Here is a 22843-nt window from a genome sequence, read left to right on the forward strand (position 1 = left end):
TTGAGAATTGACAATTCGCGAGAAGAATCGAAAACCAGTTACAAATTTGCGGCAGGCAAAGAAGTAGCACGAAGAACAAATGTTTTATTGGAATATTTATGGTTCACTTTTAGTCCATTAAATCAGGAATCAATTATATTAATTGTTCTCATTATATTGAGCTTATGTTTTGGAGTAGTACATGTACTATATTATTGAATGTCATGGTAATCATAGTCCTACATAAGTATAAAATATAGTTTGATTATTGACGTAAAATGTGACAAGAACAGGAGTCCCTTCTTTATTTCTTGTATCTGCTGCTGTTATAAATAAAATTAGTTTGGTTCTGGTTCTTTTTGTATCCCATCTTGCTTTAGTAAATAGCACAAAACGTGCGCGGGTTCATCGTCATCAATTATATATCATACACACAAAGTTAGTCGTTTTCGTTATTTTGATAGTGATTCATTTACATCGCTAAAAATGCGCTTCAGTTAGCACAACAATGCGGCATCTCATTTAATCGTTCGCGGAGAAAGAAACCACTACATAACTGTCATTGCATTTTTTCTAATAATACCAAAGTTTATACCCGATAAATAATACTTGCATTACGGCATATTCAGAGATTGCCTATTTTCTTTTTTCTATTTTCAACAAATGCCTCGAAACAGTAAAGGTATCGCTTTTCTTGATATTGAATTATTATTGGAATGTCATGTTCCACCGGACTAAAGAAACAAAGAATAATAAAATCGTTCCCATGTCCTTTGATCGAATGAAACATAAGCGACACTTCCGACTATCGACTATCCGAGCATTTCCCAATTAAGGGGTCTTCTACTCGCGAGGCCTACAATTTAGCACTTTTTTGGGAATAAATTGGAATGGATTTAGAAACTTTTTCTTATTATTTTGAAGATACATGTTTTGATTTTTCAATTTTACTTTTGACGACGAAAAGAAAAATCTTTCACCACCTTGATTGATGACATTGATGTTGAAAGTGCACGGGTCCCGCTTAAGTAAAGTTGTGGCAAATTGGGTAATCTGTAATCAGAAAACTCATATTTTTTATAATCATAGTCACGTTGGATATGTTTAGACGAGAGGGATTTCTTTTATGATTTGTAAAAGCTATGTAACGATTTGTGAAAATTTCCTGAAAAAATGATAATCCTTAGTTGAAGATACTGACTGCCAAATAAGTCACAACATTGATCACCGGCCTACCAGAATTTGTGTATGTGTTTTGGCGCTAAGGAACAGATTCCACTATTCAGAGACTCATTGATGTTTTGGGTGTGAGCTCCTAAGCATCTTTCTAATAAATCATTAGATGATAGACTTTCGATGATCTTGACATGTTCGAAAGTTTCCAAACTTTCTTTTACTTCAGTCTGACGCCACTTGCACCAACTGTCCTCTCCGGGTGAACACTTTGAGTGTTGGGAATTTTCGTTCGATGACGAGCAGTGTTTGAGGAAAGCCCAGATTGCATTTCGCATATGTTATACAGAATTTGAGTTTCTCCGAATCGCCAGCCCATAAAATTTTGTTAGCTGGCCGATTGATTTGTCTGTCCACTTTCCCTTTCCGTTCCCACCGATACCATTGTTTTCTTTCTTCAGTTTTCGTAATCGCATTTCCATACGCTTCTCAAAATGTCCGACGCATGCTTTCTTCCGTACGATAATCTCGTCTCCAAAAAAAGAACAAGAAACCATTCACAGACGATCACATATACATAAACCGTTAAGAATGGACTTGTTTAAACAATGATTTTTAATAGACAAGCGCCATCTTGGTGCACCGCGCTTAGTATTTCAGAAACGGCCGGAGATGGGTACCTTTTGGTTCCCAGAAACATGCCAAGGAATATGATTTTCACCAAATTCTTTCTGTTGCGTATTCTCAGATACATATAGATTGAAATCAAACAAAGAAAAAAAAATCGATTTTTTGAAACTATGGAATTAGAAGATCCCTTTAATTCACCAAAAACAATAAATCTATCTTACACTCTCGGCAGCTGGCTACCCAGAGCAATAAACTTGTGCTCTTTAAAAATAATGACAACATTTCTGTGATTTCTCGTTTCTAGAAGCTTCCTGACCTACCTTGTAGACCCGACCAGTGCCACTATTCCTGCATAGAAGGAAACTGAAGCGAGAGCGACTCGATGTTCGATGACTCTTGAAAGATTCCCCGCGCGTCCGAAGAATACCATCCGCCAACCCGGTACCTACGACGACCTACTAGACTGAGGCGCTAATTTGTGTCGGTGATCTCCCGTTTGCCCGAACGTTGCAAGATTTGCTCTTCTTTCCCTGTCATCTCACACGCCTTCTCTCCCCTATCCTTGATACAACTGCTGCTAGACCGATATTTGAAATAAGTCCCCCTCTGAATACCTTGACCAAGTATAAGACCCCGTTAAAACAACTTTGTATTCTGTATTTTAGTTCTAAGGTAGCTGTAGTTTTTATTCTTTATTAATACATTTGTCCCCCACCTTCTAAATAGAATTGTATTCCTAGTTTTAAGATAACTGTGAAATTTCTCATAAAAACTTTTTCCATACCTTTTGTATACCAAACTATATTTTAGTTTTAAGATAACTGTGAAATATTTCGCAAAAAACTATTACTCCCCCTCGTGTATATACCTGGATTCCGTTTTAAAAAATTTCATAAAAAAATCTTGCATATCGAATTGTATTTCTAGTCTTAAGATAACTGTAGAATTCTTCCTCTTAATATAAAAAATATCTGAACATTGTAACCTCCTAGTTTTAAGAATTTAAAATGTAAAAACAAAAGAATTTGGCACCGCATTTGTGCCTATCAAATAAACGAACTGAATAAAAAAAAACAACATTTCTGAAAGTTACATGGATCGTATCAATTATTAACAGGGGGTAGGCGTAGTGTAGTTGGTAAATCGATTGCCTTGTACGCAGCGCACCTGGGTTCGAGCCCTGACCCCGCACATAGGGTTAGAAATTTTCATCAGAGATTTTTCTAACCCGAAGAAAAAAAAATTATCAACATGAATCCAGATTTGCATAACTCTTTACCCCATCCTGTTAACAGAAAACTCCTTCCCGTGGCAAACGCGGAGATGCAGAGCTATACACGCCCTCCATAACGACCTTTCTTACACTAACATTTCTTTCCTTCCCCGATGACCGTAAGGACGTGATCGGCGCTGTTATTGGCATTTCAAAGTATAGAACTTTCGAAACGTGCACATTGAGGATGGAATGCTACTCCCAGATCCCATTCGTTAAGGGTTCGCAATTCCGCTTGTTCTGGTAAATCACGGAGTAGCAACTACGGATTTTACGGTCATTATGTTCATGTTCATACTCATTGCGTACAAAATTACACTGACGGCGTTCGGATAAACACGCAGATTTTTTTTAAATCCTATAATCACCTGTGGCACACATTGGACTACTCAACATCAGCTTGTCACATCTCGGCTAAAAGTCACTGAATCTTGTGAGCCAGTGGCTGCAAATTCCTTGCCTGATCATCAGTTTTCGAGTGAAACTATCAAGTAAAACAAATTTTAATTTGCTGGGGAAATCACATCGTGTCAGATAAAACTTTTTTGTTTCCTTTAGAGAGGTTTCAACCTTAGGATCATTCGCCTTGTTTTTTCGGGTTAGAAAAATCTCTTTAGAAAAATCGATGGCATTGAACGCAGCACAACTGTACGCTTCTCAGATGAAATTTTACTCCGGAAACGTTTGCTGTGAGCTTTTGGGCGATCATGAAGCCACTTGAAAACATGGTCTACGGTACTTTCATCTACTTTTCGATGTTTCAATTTCATCACGTTAGGTTTATCGACGCTGTTGTGTGGTAGGGCAGTGGAAAAAGTACTCATTTTTAGATTCTCCTTCCTTCAATTTGTGACTAAAGTCATCTGTCGAGGAGAATCCGAAACACAAAACATCAGACTTAACTTTCAGTTGGTTTGTGCACAAATTGCATAAATTCGTGGGGTTGCTCTAATTAAGCTCCTTAGAGTGTAGAAGAATAAAGAGTTTCCCGGAGCGGTCGGTGACCATTCGGCCGAGTGGACATTTGGCAGAATGGACACTAAGCCGAATGGACATTGGGTCGAATACACATCAGGCCGAATGAATATTAGACTGAATACCAAGAAGCCGAATGTTTACCAGTGAGAGGGAAAGAAGTCGAAGCTTATCCTGCCGGGCTTTCGGGTAATCTCGACTAATATTTGCTTTGCTTGCTTCTCCAATATTTGCATATATCCTTCTTTTACTCATGAGCTTTTTTTTTCGAATTGTATACAATGTAAACCATTCTATCCAGCCAGCATATTATATAATTATCAGTTTTATGATTTCTGCACTGCTCTAGTTTTTGCGGTGAAGCAAGTATAATGCGGTTTTGCTGCATGACCCAGACCAAGGGTGCAAAACCGCTGAGAGTCCATCGGGTGAAGAGGCAACCGAACCGCCATCGGAAACGGCGGCCTCTCGCAGGTAAGCCTGTAAACCACCAGTTTACCCGTATTATTAAAACATAAGGTCTACAAATTATATCAAGTCCGACGGAGCGGCAGCGATGTTGTACAGCAGACAACTTGAAGCGATGTGGCGTAGCCAAATTAGGAGACAACTCTATTTATTTATTCCATTACGTCAGCAACTCAAATTTTTAACGAATAATAAACTAAATAGTTCTGGTTTGCTTGACGCCCAAATATAAATATACCTTGTGTTCAGTTTCAACTACTCTATTTGGTTCTCTCTTTGTTTTATATTGGCTATTCGGCGTAAGGACCGTTTGGCCTAATGTCCATTCGGCGTAATGACCATTCGGCCTAAGGACCATGCAGCATAATGTATAATTCGACGGTTGAATTCAAATAGAACAAGAAACACTTGGTTTAACCTTATAATTTTTTTTAACGTGGTCCAACTAGTGCTTGGTTTTCGAAAGGGTTTCCTATCACAATCAATCATTATAAATGCAGACGAGGAAATGTTGCCCACCAAAACATTGCTGATTATAAGTGCTATACCGTTCATTAAATAATCTCTGTGTTTGTGAAATATTGTGCGTAGTTATGCGTGAATGATCGCGATTGCATATTCGACTTTCTGTATCATTGCGAAGAGTTCGAGCGTTTGTATGTCAATGCGTTCAATCACGTGGGCGTTTGTAAGTCGCGCGTGCTAGCTTGCGCGATACTTAATTTTCTATGTACGGTTAATATACTGGAAGAGAGTAAACAACAACCCCAACAAAGAACATTTGCATTGGTACTTAAATTCCCCACCGATTCAGTCAAATCAAGGCTTCTCGAGACAAGTTAAAACATTGCGAATATCTTTTCCAACACATCCTTTTATCCCTCACGGTTAGGTTCGTTTTCCGAAAAATTTGAATTGTCTCGTGGTCTGGAATTTTACAGTCGGGACATACAAACAAAAAAAAAACATAATTAGCGTTACATAATCATTTTTCCTGCTCACTGTTACAACTGGACAACGGGCTTGAAATTACCATTAATTTGACCAAGCCGTTCTTTTACAATCCTGAATGCCAACTGAAAAAAACTTATCACCTTTGCGCGTTAATATCTCCCAAATGAAGAAATATAACTAATGTATCAAAAACCAAAACAAATAAGTGTTTATCATGGAAACTTTTGTGTTTGCTGGTAGTACATCGATTGCCTTGTACATAGCTCATCAGGGCTCAATTCCCATCTCCGCGCAAAGGGCTGAAGTTTTTTTCTAACAAAAGAAATTTTTCTAACCCATCAACAAGGCTAATGACCCCAAGATTGAAACCTCTATAATCAAAATATAAAAAGAAGAAAAAATGTCGAATTACACATCCAAGTACCCTATTTGGCAGGCGATCTGTACCTGCTGAAAGTGATGTAAAATTATCATCATAAAAGGCACCATCAACGGTGAATGTCTCCAAAAAACATCTTTTTTTGGGGAACCACAATGAAAAACCACTAGCCTTTCCTCACTATTCCAAGAGTGTGCTAAAATATTATGAAGCTAATCTAACATTTTGTCCCCAGAAACATGAATACATCGAATTAACCTAAACTTCGTCTAAGAGTAATCAGTTGGGCCATAATGAAGCGAGAACTCAGAAAGACCAAGCGAAAAGCATAGAATGCAAATGACGTCCTTGGAAAAATGGTTTTAAATGAGAAAATGGCACCGGATACGACTAATTAACTAAAGCATTTCGTAGTTTTTAGTGCAGGTCTGGTGGTACCGACATAAACCACAAGCCTCATAATCCAATCCACATAGATTCAAACATATACGATAATTCGTGGTGTAAACAGAACTAATTCTGAAATTAACCTGTACGATTAGAATCGGAAATTTAGTTTATCGTAAAAGAAGGTTACAATCCGCAAAAAGCTATAGGTTTGGCTTAGGCATGATATTTTTAGTATTTTCTATAACTCAAAAAGATTGGGTTGGGCACTGTTTTTCTAGGAAAACGAAAAGCAGGCACGAAGAGGTTGCAAAGGAAATCGAAAGTGCACAAAAAATGACTTCAACGCATCAATGTTTTCAGAGATCAGAGGTTTTTTCAAGTTCAACCTGTCAACACTAGGTACGCTACATGTCCTTTATAAAGAACGAATAAAAAGGATGTGTGAGTTGATCAAAGAATCCAAAGCCACGTTTGAAAATATGAAGAAAAAAAAACAAAAGAAAGCAACGGTGCTCCAAACATCCTTTACTTTTATTTTTTGTGCACAAGAGAAATAAAAAAAAAAGCGAAAGCATTTCCAACAATCCTTGTTGAAGCACTTCACAGCAGCCGTTCCTAGTCATCAGCAAACGAATATAAAACCACCATTCCTCCAGCTCCAACAGCACCACCAGTACTAACGTCATTCTCAACACTCCAAAAGTGACTACACCTGAAAGAAAACGATCAAGGACTCTCGTCTGACAAAACGTGAAACTGCACCCGATACGCACCGAGCAACGAGTTCGTCACAAAATGTGTGTTTTTTGTTTGCAATTCCAATAATAATAATCGGGTTGTTCTCCAACGCCAGAGAGTGACTCACTCTGAACTGAAGGAGAATGAGCTACGTATCCTGGCAGTGTTCGTTCTTTGCCGTGCTGGTAACAGCCCAGGACATGCGTAATAGATACCTACTCGTCTCGACTCGAGTACCCTCAAGCTCTTGTATGCGATTGAGAGTTTTACGCTGTTCTGTGAATGATTGCCACGAAAAGGGGCGGCTGGGGCTGTCAGTGGCTGGCGGGTGGTTACCGGCCGCTGTGTAGCGATCATCAACCATAAAGTGTTTCCACCACTACCAACAACGACAGGCACTCCTGTTGCAATTGTAGTCGTACGACAGGAACGTTTTTCCTTACAGAACCACGAAAAACCGCTGCACTACTGGGCCGGTTGGCGGTAGTTGGCAACGCATGCTTTCCTACTCTCATATCATTCACCCCTATTATGACGCGAGACAATACGACATATGGTTATCATTGGATTTCAATCATCATCAAATCCATCATCGTCGTCGTCATCCTAGCAGCATCGAGTTGAAGTTCCTACCAAAAAAACAACGCCAGCCAGTAATAGAACAAAGATTGAAGAACGGAATGATGTGGATTACCTTTATACCAACACCGTTGCAAGGTACAAGACAGTCGGAGGACTCCCACCCCAAAAAGCAAGCTCAGGCGTAATGTAGGTGCACCAATGAACGACTCAGTGTTATTCCGAGAACTTGATCCGTTTGTTTGCCACTGACTGGTAGCAATTCTCCCTGCTCGCTCACGTTGAATAAATTAATTAACTTATAATCAAAATAAAGGCCAATAACAATGAAATCGGGAAGAGTGAAAACGAAACTAGAAACACACCAATACTAATGGTGCGATGTATGCTGGTTCAACGTCGAAAGTATGTTGTACTAGGTAAAGGAGATGTTTCTATAAACTTTGTAATGTAGGTATTTTCCATAGATCATAAAACCTGGCGAGGCGACTCAGTATTATATGAGATTGAGAAAAGGTATTCTCTACAACCTTTTATAGAAGAGTTGCAAATAGCTAGTTACTACATTATTCTACGATAAACCAGAGCGATTGTCTGTTGATACGATAGATACAGTTGATTTTAGCGAACCATTCTAGCTTCGATGACAACCAACGCCCGCGGTAGGACCGTATACCCTAAACCGACTGAACCTGCTAGAACCTGCCGGTGAGCTGTAATGAAAGGAAGGATATAATCAAGACGAAAGGAAAACATATATCACTCGACGTAATGAAAACGAGGCGAAACACCAACAGCCGGAAGGTTAGCTCTATTGCCATAAGCTTTCTCTCAGCCGGGGCAAGCGAAGTCGGACAAAGGAAATAAAGGAGTAAAACACAGAACATACACACAGGTTTTTCGGGACTTTAATTTGTTGAATGTGTGCTCTGCTGGGCGAGACTTTCTGGAAATTGTTTGGTGCAGTAAATAAAACTGAGTGGGATACTAATAATATGGTTTTGGATTGAATAACTGAACTAATGTTGATAAAGTCTGCTTCCCTTCGAATTCGAACACACTATTCTATAGCAGCACTCTAGTAATCCAAATTCTAATTTTTTTGTCGTGACTAACGACTTACCTTTAAATATAGGGCCCCCTTTTCAAAATTTCGGAAGAAAAATTATGTAAGATTTTAAACGCTTATATCTTTTGTTGTACTGAATGGATTTAATCAATTTCTTCGGCATTTTGTCGAAAATATTTGAACCAATGTTGTATTAAATTTTGGAATATGTAGGACATTCATTATCAACGGAAAAATAGTGTTTTGAAAAATCTTTCGAAAACGACTCGGAAAAGTGAAAATTTTCAGCCCATCCCGCACAGAGCCGTCAATATGGTGTTATGATTATTCGTATTGACGAGAGCAGTTGGTGGGGGAAAGCCGGCATATTAGTTTTGGTTATGCCATTAGAAGCCGAACGGAAAGGAAAAGCTCATGCACGCCACGAGAACGAGCGAGAAAGCGATAGTAGTGCATATTAGCGAAAGCGTTACGTACATTTTGAACCTTAATAACTTTTTTTCTACTAAACGGATTACCAATCTTGTTTCATAAATCGGAAGGAAAACGTTCAACGCTTGCTACCGATACGTTGTTTGCTATATGAAATTTGTTTAAATAGTTCAAAAACTACTTTAAATGAGAATCAACATTAATGATAAAACCTATAAATAGGGGTGTCGCAGCTTTTCTCAAAGCCAGACGTGTGTAAGACGCAGTGCATAACAGACGTGCGTGGTCGTGAGAAGCTGCATTGGACGACCAATTAAATCGGCTACCACCGGAGAGAAGAAAAACGTTGGTGGCGGTGAGAAGGCCAAAAAGCCAAAGGCTAAGAAACGCAGTCACTGAAAAGGCTGTAGTAACTGCCACTAAAAATGCCACCAAAACATCGAAAACTGCAGCGAACAAGCCAAAGAAGGCCGCCAATCCTGCCAAGAAAGCTGCCCGAACAAGATAAGTAAATTCACGTGTCTCTAATGTTGCCAACAGTCCTTTTCAGGGCTAACAAAATACTTGTAAAGAATAAGTGGTGCTTATTTTCCGTTAGTGCTGTTAATTGTAGATGGATTTGTGTCATAGTTGTATGCCAACCGTCCTTAGGATGAATATATAATGGAAAAAGAATTTTAATAGGAAGTTCCTTTTATTAATTTGTATAATTAAAAATAATTATATAAGAAAATATTTTTCAAACTCATCTACAAACCCGAAGGTTTTTGCAAATCCTTCCAAGAAAGTCAGTGAATGTGGCAACTCTGCCACTAAGCGAAAACTACACCAAAACGAATTTAATCATCATATTTTCATTTATCGCACAAAAGGATGGCCTGCACCGAAAAGTTAATAAATAGGAACGCCTTGATGCAAAGCGTACTCATTCGGTGTGAGCTGCGAAACGGGAAATGATCATATGTGTGTACGCAGTACAAACAAATCGTCGACAAGGTTTGAATTGTTTCAAAAGATTCTCGTCTTGTATCAACATAGTTATCTACAAACCGTCCTTATTAGGACGAATGAAAAATGGAAAAAGATGGGTTGGTAATCTATATGACATAACAGGGGTGTCATGACCACACTTCGAAGTTATTTCAAATCTTGCAAAGCATAAATTGACATAATTTCAATGATTGTTCCTATATGAATAAAATGACAATTTTTCAGGTCAACGCGGCAATAACTTTGCAATTTATAGAACAATTTTATATTTTTTGTTATATATTAACTGTCATCTCTTCCAAACAACTTAACCCTCTGCTGCCAACCCCGTGGTTTTGCAGGGTTAAGGAGAATCATTGTAAAATATCCAATACACGATTTTATGTTGTTACCTCCACTAAAACACTTCAGAACACTCCCACCTGTCATACATGTACATTGTCTGCTTGTTGAAATCATTATATGCAATTATTGACCTGTAATGCGGAGAACTCGGCAATAAAATTGTTTTGCTGAATATACTAACGAACGGGATCCCCAGGAAAATTTCGCTGAGCCCGGTAAATCGAACTTAATGCGTAAAATTTAGCCATTTGAAAGAGATACAAGCAGAATTTTAGGAATATGATCATCGCGGTTATGTTCCGGACATTACCCGCCCATAGTTTTTCGCTAAGCGTGATTCATTGCTGTACGCTAGGAACAAGATTCCGATTGTCGTTTCGAGAGATTACATTGATATTTCAAAGCAAGAAAATATAAAATTTGTTCATTTCATTAATGAATGTCTCAACGAGCTTAGAATCCAGCGCATCCCCTATCAACCCAGACGCCAACAACAAAGGTTCTTTTCAGAACCACCATAATTATTATAAAGAATAACTTGAAACATTCCCACATATTTCATTGAGTATCATTCGATTTGAATTACAAGTCAAACGAGTAGTCACGACACTCCGGTTATGTCTTAGACATTACCCACCCAGCTTTTATGGTTTTTATGGTGATAAAAGGTTTGGTTTTGAGTCCGCAGCTGCAAATTTCTTGCCAGATCATTAGTTTCCGGGTGAATTTTTCGACGAAAACAACCTTAAATTTGCTGGAGACTTCACCCCGTGCTGTGACCAGATAAAAAGATGGTTGGGTAATGTCTCAGACATAACCGGTGTGTCGTGACACTGCACTTAGGGTTGGCAATTGAAGTCTAATAGTGGCCCTTACACGATCAATACTGTTGTCAACTTCATTACTTTCAATTGCTGGGTTTGCTGAGGTAATGAACAGTCAAATACGATGGGCGATAGGCATAATTTTGTTGGGCGAGAGTTGTCCTACCGGAGTTGTAGAGCTAGATTTTCCGATGGGCTCCTCGTCAGAATCACTCACTACAATTACAGAGGAGACGAGTTATGTCACCCACTAAAACACTGCTTGAGGCCAACTGCAGCGGGCCGTGATTCTGAATGTGATATTCATTGTACGGTCCAGATATGCGCAAGCGTAGAGACTACGCGATCGCGTGTACCATCGCGAAGAGATCTAGCGTTTGTACGTGAACGTGTTCAATTACATGTGCGTTTATATGTCACGTGTGCTAACGTAAGTACGCGTGTATAAATTCTATTTTATAAACGTGTGCTTTTCGCATATTCGTGTTTTTGCAATGATCGCGCGCGCACCGCGATACCATTTTTGGTGTGCGGCTCAGATGCTAGAAGAAAGTGATATCTTCCATATCACTAGAATTCCCGGTCATGTTGGCATGGAACGTATTGTCCAGTAGATATGAGAGCTTTCTTTTTTTAATTGGTTCAATTGAAGGCATGGAGCTAGTCTGGTGATACTAAGGATAGAAACTTCCGGAAGTGACCGTTTCATGATCGCGCGAGTGGTGCGTTAATACTTGAAAACACGTTTGTAAGTTTATAGGTACTACAACATTTACTTAACTACCGAGGTGTTTTAATGTTGGCGAAATCACGGACGTAAGTATGTGGAGATGATTGCAATTGCATGGTCGCGATTGTGACCAGGTTTGTGTTATCGCGAATGCCACGAGCGTTTGTACGTTTGTACCTGTATGAGCATAGATAGAATATAGTATAGAGATACAGTAATAAAATGAATCCTACCATGCCAAATAAAGTGATTGATTAGAAGTGTATAAATTGACCGATACTATTTTGGTATACATGAGCAATGTAAAAGCAAACTAATAGAAGTACGAACGAAACAGACCAATGAAGTAGAATTGAAAAATACATGTAACATCCAATCAAACTACTTTAACTCGTCTAGAATTTCATCATGTTATGCTGACTGGGGATGGATGATTCACATGCGTCGGTAAATTAATTGTAACTTAATTTGTCCAAACCGATTTGCCCGAATGAATAGAATCGAATGCACAAACACCGGAAGGATTACCCACTATTCTATCATATACGCCAGTTCTGCATCCATTCCCTGGCCCCACTGTCACAAATATCTAGACGAACACATACAAAGATAGACATACGACTGGCACATAACAATTGTACACTAGTACTAAGAACTACAATTGTTACAAAACGACCACTAATAGGTTGCTAATTATAATCTATTTAATTAATTTAATTAACCGGTGCACGATGACGAAGTCGACCGATAAATGAACACAGGATGTTTGAGTATTGTCCACATCGTGAGTATTGTCCACCAACAATGCCATGTGTGAGCATTGTTCACCAACAATGCAATTAAACTGTGGAACAGTGTCTGCAAGCACGGCTCACAGCAAAAGACAATCCACGTCATCTCGCTTCCCATTATTCGGCATTTCACTACATAATTAGTTTATGGCTTAAGTCACGTGTCTTTACTGTCAAATATTTACCTATAAAAGAACGAACACCGGCGTAGTAGGTAAACATGCTGGATTTGGTAAGCGCGATTTAAAACTAGCGGAAATAACAAGTAAATGAGCAGTCAAATCGTATTGGAACATTAGGCCACTGTAGAATGAATTACACTGAATTGAGCATGCAATATACATTCCCGAAAGGAAATTCGGTTAAACCATTTTGTGCATTAAGGACATAAAGCCAAATTTAAATAAAGTAGGATTTTTGTGTTTCAAATTCATCTCGTCAGTAACTAGCACCAGCTTGGGGCCAAGTCTGACGACGTATCACACAAACACTGGTACCCAAATTAGCACTAGTTGGACACTATATCCTAACAGTGACACGACGTACATGACGCCTAAAGCAACTGGCAAGTCCCGACCGATGTCCCGGAAAACAAAGAAGGAAGCTGTGGTTTGCTGGTGAGAAAGCGAAAACAAACGCTTGTTTTTTGACTTCGGAACGAAACGCTTGACACTTCGCAATAGTCATTCCCGAAAGGAATAAATTGAATTACGCAAATTTGTGCATTAAGAGCAAAAAACCAAACTTAAAAAAAGTTAGTGTGTTCCGAATTCATCTCATCAGCAACCAGCACTAACTTAGGGCCAAGTTAAGAACAAATTCCATCCAATTTTTCACTTCCTGGAATTAATAAAATCGCTTTCTCGTCAGCAAACTACAGCTTCTGTGTTTGTTTCCCGGGACATCACACGGGACTTGCTAGTTGCTTTAGACGTCATATATGTCGTGGGACTGTTTCGATATAGTGTCCAACTAGTGATAAAAAACTGCAGATTTTTTAGAACCATATTTGATTTTTTATATTGTTAGCATATGGCCTACAATTAAATGTTTTAAAATAATTTGATATGTTGATATGCCAACTCCGTCATAAAAAATTATAAAAAAAACCATTTATAACAAACTCAGAAAATTTGGTGTAGTTTGTTTGAATAGAAATAAATAATTAAAAAAAGAGGATGAACGTTTAAATAAGGGACAGGCTGTGTACTGACTTGTTTTTAAGTTTCAAAAACCATGAAAGAGCTTTATTTTTTTTGCGGCATTTTAGGAAAATCTAATGAAACCTAATTTGATGGACAATATATTGTAAATAAAGAATGATTTTCAAATTCATCTCATCAGTAACTAATTGGTACCCTGTTGGCAATCAGAAGAATCCAAAAAGTCACACGTCTTGAGCGAAATGCGTAAACAACTGGCTGGCCCCTCGTTATATCTCGACCCTCATTTGCTCAGCGAAACCGAAATCTTGTTTTTGGCTTGCGAACCACACGCCTGACACTATGCAAAAGATTTTTCCTAAATAACTAGCTAGTTCTGACTGATGTTTCGGGAAGAAGAACAGACGCTCTGGTCGTTTGGTATGAAAGCGAAATTGAAATCGATATCTTGTTTTATATGCTTTAAATTTGGTTTAATCCCGTTTTGGAAAATCTTTGCGCAGTACCATATTTTGGTTCGTAAGCCAAAAACGTTTCGATTGTTTTCTTATCAGCAAACCATAGCTTCTGCGCTTGCTATGCTTGTTCGAGTGATTACGTAAAAGATGCGACTTTTTGGATTTGGTATCTAACTGGTTGCTTCCAACTGTTCTTTTTATGAAAAAGCTTTGCATATATCAAAAATGTTTGGGTCTTACGGATTTCATCCTATAATTAAAACTGTATTTGACTAAAATATTACAATATTACAGTAAAAAAGGACAGCGTTGTTCATTGTAAATGGTACAGCTTTGATTAATTAGCTTATCTAATTGCAATTATCATTCGATCAATTTGGTATCTGCTCAATACAAAATATTTTTGCATGCATGCAGCTTCATGAATTTGCCTTAAGCCACCTGTCCCGCAGGCAAACACTAACAAATTGAATAAGATCGAATCAATAATAATGCTCAGCCATTCGGACAATGTGATACCATCACACACACGATGTTTTATGCCTTAATTATAAAGGCTTATGGAGCCCTTCGCGTCAAACAATTTCGATGAACAATTTAAATTGCAAAAAAAAGTCAGCTGCTACACGGGTAAAGTGCGAATTTTCTTTATCAACAATTCAGTTATCGTTAATTTGCCGAAAACTTGTCAATATGATGGCGCGTTTTCTCGCTCATAAACACAGGCCTCACCCGAAATTACGTCAACTATGTTACAAATAACCTGAACAGCCGCCGTGAGACCCGTCTGTGTTTGCGAACCGTTGTTTCCTAACAGCACTGAAATTTTATTTTTATGAATATTATATGTATGCACTCATCGAATGGTTATTCAAATTTAAATGCGCTATTCATCCACTGTACTGCCACAAAGAAGCAAAGTATATTATTTGCGAAAAATGTGTCGCACAAGTTTTCACCTCGCTGCGATGCTCTGCAAGCTGGCCGTTCCGCTACCTACCTAACCAACATCCGGCATGAAATGAGTACTGGTAGGTACTGAGGCAAGCGCAATCAATGCGCGCGCCCATAAGCGGTATGTGCTGCCCTCAAACCTTCCATCAAACTGGGGTGAGTCTCGAGTCAAGCCTCTGCCCGGTCGCAAAGGTGTCGTTTTCTCCCCGCGGGAACACGAGGAACCCTGCCACAGTATAGTAGCCCGCGGCGGGAAAAGGTGTCACACACTGCCACCACCATTCCACCTCGCGAGAAACGGTGACCAAATTAAACTCGGTAGCAATTTACCATGCAAAGCCGCGCGACAGAAAAATGTTATCTGATTCAATTATAAAATAAAATGTGTAGGTACAACAAGAACATATGCGCGCTAGGTCCGCAACAGGAGGTGCCCCGGCTTGGTTTGGTTCGACGCGGCGAACAGAGTGCCGCTTGCCATTCCGAGCCCATCGTGGAACAAAGGTTGCAACGTGGTCAAGTACTTGCTGTGAATCTTCAAAGAAAGTTTACAAATTTTTCACCACTTTGGCTGTCAGGTCTTCCAGCGGTACCGAACACCTTACCGTTGCCGCGAACGGATTTGATGGCTTTCCGAGAAACATCTACATTCAAATTTTATGCCTCACACTTATGGTAACTACGGTTCGGTGGGGAAGGGGAGAGAGGGTGACCGCAACGGTTCCGAGGATGGTGCTGAGTAGCAACAGTTTGCGTCTTTGTTTCGAATAAGCCTGAAGGTACTTACACCTAGAATTGAGACAGGCAACGGCAACAACAAATAAGTAGCACTAACGGTAGTTATGGGCGTGGGGCGTTCGACTGTTTGAATAATGTGGGATCTTACATTCGTCGCCGGTTTGGGACATTTCGTTGACAGACGCAGGTGATGCGGTGTCACTTATGGGGAATGGATTGGCATACCTTGGTTGATTCGTTGGAGATCATGTTTCGCCCAATGCAAGGTATTGTAGTCACTAGCTCGTGAAAGTTTATATCGACTATAGTGGAGACCCGATTTTATCAGCCCCCGATTTTATCTACCCCCGATTTTATCAACTTTTCGACCCGATTTTATCAGCTTCATATGAAAATTGATAGTTGGTAGTTTGATGGGCTCTAGCAGACAAAACAAGTTGAATTCGAGTAAATCCTTAATAATATTTTTCTTATCTTAGAGATCCGAAAAATACAAAAATAAAAATATTAATTTTTTTATAAATTTTGCGCTGTCGGACCCCCTTAAGAGGAACTTAAAATAAATAATCAGAAAAGGTTGCGAGGCTATATCTAAGGACCAAAGTAAAATATTTTAAGAGCTTCGGTTTATTAAAAAGAGAGAAAAATATATGTCCCGATTTTATTAATGTCCCTGTTTTATCAGCTTAAAATTCGCCATGGGGCTGATAAAAACGGGTCTTCACTGTATTTCCTTCAAATTTAGAGATACAGTGAAAAAATATAACACAAATTTTACAAATTTAGTACATTTATGGCACTATTGGTATTTCAATAAGTCTTATCAGCAAACAGAACCTCTTCTCTTGCAGAAAATCGAAATTCTGTGTTTCGACTTTTAGACTAGCGTCAATCTGGTGCCTGTTGTGAGGAGACGAAGTCGAAATGAAAAATTCTTGACTTATTATAGCGTTTTGTTACGAAGGCATAGCGAGTTCCGGGTACTATTCGTTCTTTTTTAAGAAGTTGGCAGACCTGAACGCAGGACTTAATATTCACCAGTTGAATCAAATATCCATTACAGAACTACGAAACATTAATCCACAGTAATAGTCAAATGCCGTCAACCTATGAGAGTTACAATGACCTAAGAACACATTGAACAATGAACGCAGCCTTTCTCCTAAATTATGATTCTATTCAAACAAAACATATTTCTCAGATATTCTACGCTTTCATTAAAACAGTTTTTAATTATGCATATATTATTGTAATAGTAATCGAAATTTTGTAGGATTTTTGATAGCATCCATCGAAGATTAATATCAAAATATTGAGTTGAATGGAAGCTATTCGGCTAAAAAAATCATCCGAGGCAGGATTGAAGCCTGCAACCTTTGGGTATCCGGCCCAATGCACTAGCTCTTATGCTATCCCTGTGCTATGATGACATTCCAGCAAGAACACATGATAATCGAATTGTACATTGTTAATAGAAACAATTAAACAAATAAAATATTTTAGATGCAGCTAGATTTAGTTTTGGCATTACTGTTGGAGATGTTGAACTATCACCACTGGCTCGTATACCATTCTATCTTCAGCATAAAAGAAATTATATACCAATATGTATATACAAGCGCACATCCTAACGCTAATGAACGGTGTCGTATCAAGAACAAGCTAGCCTACATTGATTGATACTGTAAGTTCAAATGATTCTATCATTTTTCAATGAGCTTAGGATCGAGTTCTGGTGGTTTAAATTCAAATATCGAAATTTTCATATGTTCTTCACATTTAACAATTTCTAATACGAGCCTGGCTCTTAAATTGAATATTTTTTCGGGTTCTCCCAATTTTAAACTCTCGGGTTTACGTCGGTTTCGAGTTTTCCAAAAAAAAATTATTATCCGGCTCGGATATTTTCAATTTTATTCGGGTTTTCGATGATGATAATGTCGGGCTCATCGAAAACAAATGTGAAACAAATGTACGGCATCGCGATGGAAATTTTGTTTCGTTTTTTCAAAAACCATTTCTTTTCTTTATTTTATAATCGTAAAAATATCATGCTGAAAGAGGGGATGGGGAATCATTTCCCCCATTCATCAAATCAGTACACAACAAAACACTTACCCTATGCCAGGAACGCGACGCTTTTGCTGCGCGACGACCACTTGATTGGGGTCTGCCACTGGAATACAAGAAAAGAAAAAAACGGTTATGTTACGTATGAAGATACAACACGAAAATATGTATTGATTTACAATCCTTTCGTCACAAAATAATACAGGTTGGAGACACGAGATTGAACTTTAGGGTCCTTAAAGCTTTTAAACTTTTAGTCTGATAAATATTATTATCTAACGAGGTTTACTCAAAAATATTCTACAAATTTGTTGTTACAATGCACGGTTTACATCCTTACTTTGCAATTATACAACTCAAAATCACTCAAAACAATCACATACAGGTCAGTTACCAAAAACGTGATTTGATTCACTGGGGAGTCAATGTAAAGTAACCTGAACAGCAATCCGCCACCAATGCACTGTGGGCCAAAATGCAAATTTAGCAAGAAGTTATGCTCTTTTTCGTAAAAACAAAATATTTTTTTACTCCTAATATCACTGATTAAGACAAACGAAACATAATTTTGTATACATGTAAGTTATAATTGAGGTAAATGACAAATTTTTTTAAAATATTTATTTCAAAACATCAATTTTAGAAAAAAAAAATGCATTAGAAGAAAAAATTTCGACTTCAAAAACTCCACAGATCATTTTAAGGACACGTTAAAAATGAAAAATGAATAAACAGCAAATTTCTTTGAGAGTTGCCCTGCTGGAGCTGTAGAGCTAGATTCTCGGAAGGGCTCCCCATCAGAATCACACACTACAATTGCAGACGAGACGGGTAATGCCACCAACTAAAACACTGTTTAGAGAAAATTGCAGCGAGCCGTGATTCTGAACGTAATATTCATTGTATGATTCAGATATGTGTGGGCGGAGGGACCCCGCGGTCGCGTGTATCATCGCGACGGGCGCAAGCGTTTGTATGTTAACGTGTTCGATCGCGCGTACTAACTTGTAGGTAGCTTCGCGTGTATAAATTCTATTTTATAACCGTGTGTCTTCCGCATATTCGCGTGTCGTCTTAGATGATCGCAAGCGGCCGCGAATCATTTTTGGTGTACGGATCAGATGCTAGAAGAAAGTGAGATTATCCATATCACTAGAGTTCCCGATTATGTCGCCATGGAAGGTGTTGTTTAATGGATATGAGCATTATTTTTAGATTGGTCCAACTGAATGTATGGACCAAAGCTGCTGGGACGGAGAGTAATGATTTCCGGCGTGACCGATTCACGAGAACACGGACGTTTTAGACCGCATTTGAAACTTCGTAAGCGCTAAAACGTTTACCTTATTACCGGGGTGTTATCAAGTATGCGTACCAGGTTTGTGTTATCACGAAGGCCACAAGCGTTTGTACGTTTGCGTCTATGTGAGTATAGATATATTATAAAGATACAATAATAAAAGGGATTATAACATGCCGAATAAAGCAAAAAGATGCAAAGAAATTGATTAGAAGTGTATAAATTGACCGACTATGTTGGTACACATCAGTAATGGAAAAGCAAACTAATAGAAGTAGAATAGAAAAACACATGTAACAAACAATCAACCTACTTTAACTCGTCTAAATGCAGCAAATATTGTTTATTTACCATTAGCAACAATTGTATTCTGTTAGAATTTCATCATGTTGACCGGGAATGGATGATTCACGTGCGTCGGTAAATTAATTGTACCTAAATTTATCCAATCCGACCTTCCCGAATAATTAGAATCGAATACACAACTTGAACACCGGAAAAACTATACTTGTATTAAATTCGTTTATTTGAAAAGGCACGTACATTAGCAGTTTATTTGAAAAGGTACGTACATTGGACACACAATGACCCCCACTGTTAGCCCCGTCCACCAACACCAACTGCCATTAAACTGTGCAACAATGTCATCAAACACGGCCCACATCGATCCGCCAGCCAGCCATGTCAGCGCGCTCAGGCTAGTAGTTGGGCGTTAGTATGGGCTAGCGCAGTGTACGAAAAAAACGCTTTTAATCCACCTAACAGTGTGATGAGACATTTCTTATAACTCTTATCACTCTCTTCGGATATTATATCGTTTGAGAACTTTTAGAACTTGATGCTTCGCGATGTTTTTGATAACACATACTACATGGGATAGTGGCAGGACTCAGAGAATTGCTCAAATCAGCATAGGACAACATCAGTGCTAGAAATCTCAAACTAAATCAATGGGAAAGCGAAAAAATGGCCAATAAAATAGACATACAAACGAATTATTGCTAATGCTCTGTTAATAAAATATCTAAATTCCTCAATAAATGCATTGTGGTGGGAAAACTGAATTTTCCTAAAGGGGTTATGTATATTGTACTGAGCCAAAAAATTGATTTTTTTAATCGATTTGAAGTTTATACTTTACTCAAATTTACAACGCGACTGAGAACTAAGAAATCAACGCTTTTTCTTGAAAAAAGCGATAGTAGCAGTGATACCATTCAAAGAAAATCAACAGTGAATATTTCCAGACTTGGTTTTATTTCCTATTTAAGAACTATTGTGTTTTTACATCCTAGATTGCATGATTCAGTGATCGAAACCCAAAACTTCATAAAGTATTTGAAATTATTAAATTAAAATTTGTGTTTGCTATTGAAATTGACAAAATGATAGTATATATAGAATATAGTCCCTTTGGCGTTGGTTAATTTTTCGGTCCCACCTATCAGCATTGAAGTATCGCCCTTACGTTTTTTTACAATACCAATTTAACAATTTGTGGGAGTTTGGTGAAAATCGATCTTACTATCCAAACGGCATAATTCCGAAACCGTAATTTTTGAAGTTTTAAAATTATGCAGAATTAATTTTTCAGACAATAGTAACAGAGTTCGTGTCTTTAGCAAATTTGTTGAGACTTTATTGTAGTCATGAATATTAACCTGAGAAAATTCACCATAAATACTTCTTGGACGATATACCGTCAAAATTACTTTATCAAACGATGCGCTGTTCGTTAGTAAAACTCATCGAAGATACTAAACCTCCGAAATTGGCGGTTTCAAAATGATGCTATCTTGACCTTAAATTATTGTTTTGGAACATTTGACCTACACATATAATTGGTCATACAACAAAAATCAAATTCTCATCAAAATCGACCAGGACCTGCTAGAGTCGAATGGAAATCGTCATTTTTCATAAATTTCGCTCTACATTCGGAAAGTGTTATCCTCGTTATTAATCATATTACGTTTTCGCCTCAACTCGACGCATTCCCAAAATAAAAACCTATTTTGATCCACCTAGTGGTGCAATTGGGCTTTTCTCATTTGTCCAGACTACGATTCCATGGCTGGTTATGTTCAATACTATGGTGGAAATGAATATTACATGTTCAGTACGATTTGCACATACAAACAATGGATCGACAGCCACGATCTTGAGATACTATGTGATACTGAAACATCGCTTGACCGCCGCTGGTTTCAAGCGATGTTTCAGTATCACATAGTAAGATCCGGGAGGTCCGGGTCCTGCCGAAAATTTTCAACTTGTTAAGAAATTTTAAACTAGTTTTAATTTTAAAACAGTAACCCCTCACTGCATACTCCCTCCGGGCCGGTATGATTGACGATTTTTAGAGTGATTGCATAACCTTTCTATATGAGAAAGGCAAAAAAGTCCAAAAAATCAATTTTTTTCAAACATTATTTTTTCGAGTTTATATCAAATCTCAATGGTTCATGCATTATAAAGTCATTTGGCATCAAAAATACAAATTTGATTTTGAAAATTTTTCATTTCAGTTTATATGGGAATTTGCTGTGTGATTGCACTCTTCAACTCCTAACTCCGGAACCGGAAGTCCAATCAATAAAAAAAATCAATTGCAGCCGATGGGAAGGTTGTACCTTTCATTTGAGACTAACTTTGTGCAAATCGATCCAGCCATCTCTGATTAACAGAGGTCATATTTTTTTTCCACATACACACATACACACACATGCATACATACACACATACATTCTCCTATCTCGATGAACTGAGTCGATTGGCATATGACACTCGGCCCTCCCGGTCGGGAATAGATTGACGAATTTTAGAGTGAATGAGAAAGGCAAAAACATTTTTAGCAAATGTTTCATAGACATTAAATCAATTTTTACTTCGCTTTCTATTAAATAAAGACCCTCATTACAGTACATCTCTACAAAAGCGAGCTCAATTTGAAAAGAAATCTGAGGATTATGATTGATTACAGAACTCTGGAATTTTCTATTGGAATGATTTCAGGCAGGAATTTGATATTGATGATATTAGGCAACTGTGAAATCAAGACCAATAGATCAATTACATATCAGGACCCCATTCTGACAATTTATCCAAAGTCCTCATGATGTTTACAACAACAGGTTATCAATGTACGGATCAGATAATTGTTATTGTAATACTGAATTAAATCAGTCTGCATCAATAAATTTTCAATTGCAATCCAATATATTTTTTGGGTGTGGTAGGGAGGGAAGTTGTTAAACCCCAAAACCTTCTCTTGGCTACGCCGTTGCTTGGAGTTATTTACTTCACTTTCATTTTCCGATATGTTTCCGATCGATCCGTTGGTTATAAGTTAGAAAAATTGCAGTTAGACGGTTCGTACAAATGAACATTTTTGCACTGATAAGGTATCAAGTTCCTTCCAGACAACTTGGAAGTGTTCGG

The 22843-nt window shown here is 38.1% G+C and overlaps 1 protein-coding gene across 2 annotated transcripts in view; it reads right to left on the bottom strand.

Moving 5' to 3' along the window:
• Positions 1-22843, bottom strand: part of LOC131685098 (aryl hydrocarbon receptor nuclear translocator homolog) — a 567322-nt gene that overhangs the window by 514940 nt on the left and 29539 nt on the right. For both annotated transcript variants that reach the window (XM_058968545.1, XM_058968544.1), the window contains exon 2: positions 18151-18208. In XM_058968545.1, coding sequence (XP_058824528.1) covers positions 18151-18208 — 58 coding nt within the window. The remainder of the gene's footprint in view (positions 1-18150; positions 18209-22843) is intronic.

The sequence above is a fragment of the Topomyia yanbarensis genome, chromosome 2 (genome assembly GCF_030247195.1).
Source record: "Topomyia yanbarensis strain Yona2022 chromosome 2, ASM3024719v1, whole genome shotgun sequence".
Lineage (NCBI taxonomy): Eukaryota > Metazoa > Arthropoda > Insecta > Diptera > Culicidae > Topomyia > Topomyia yanbarensis.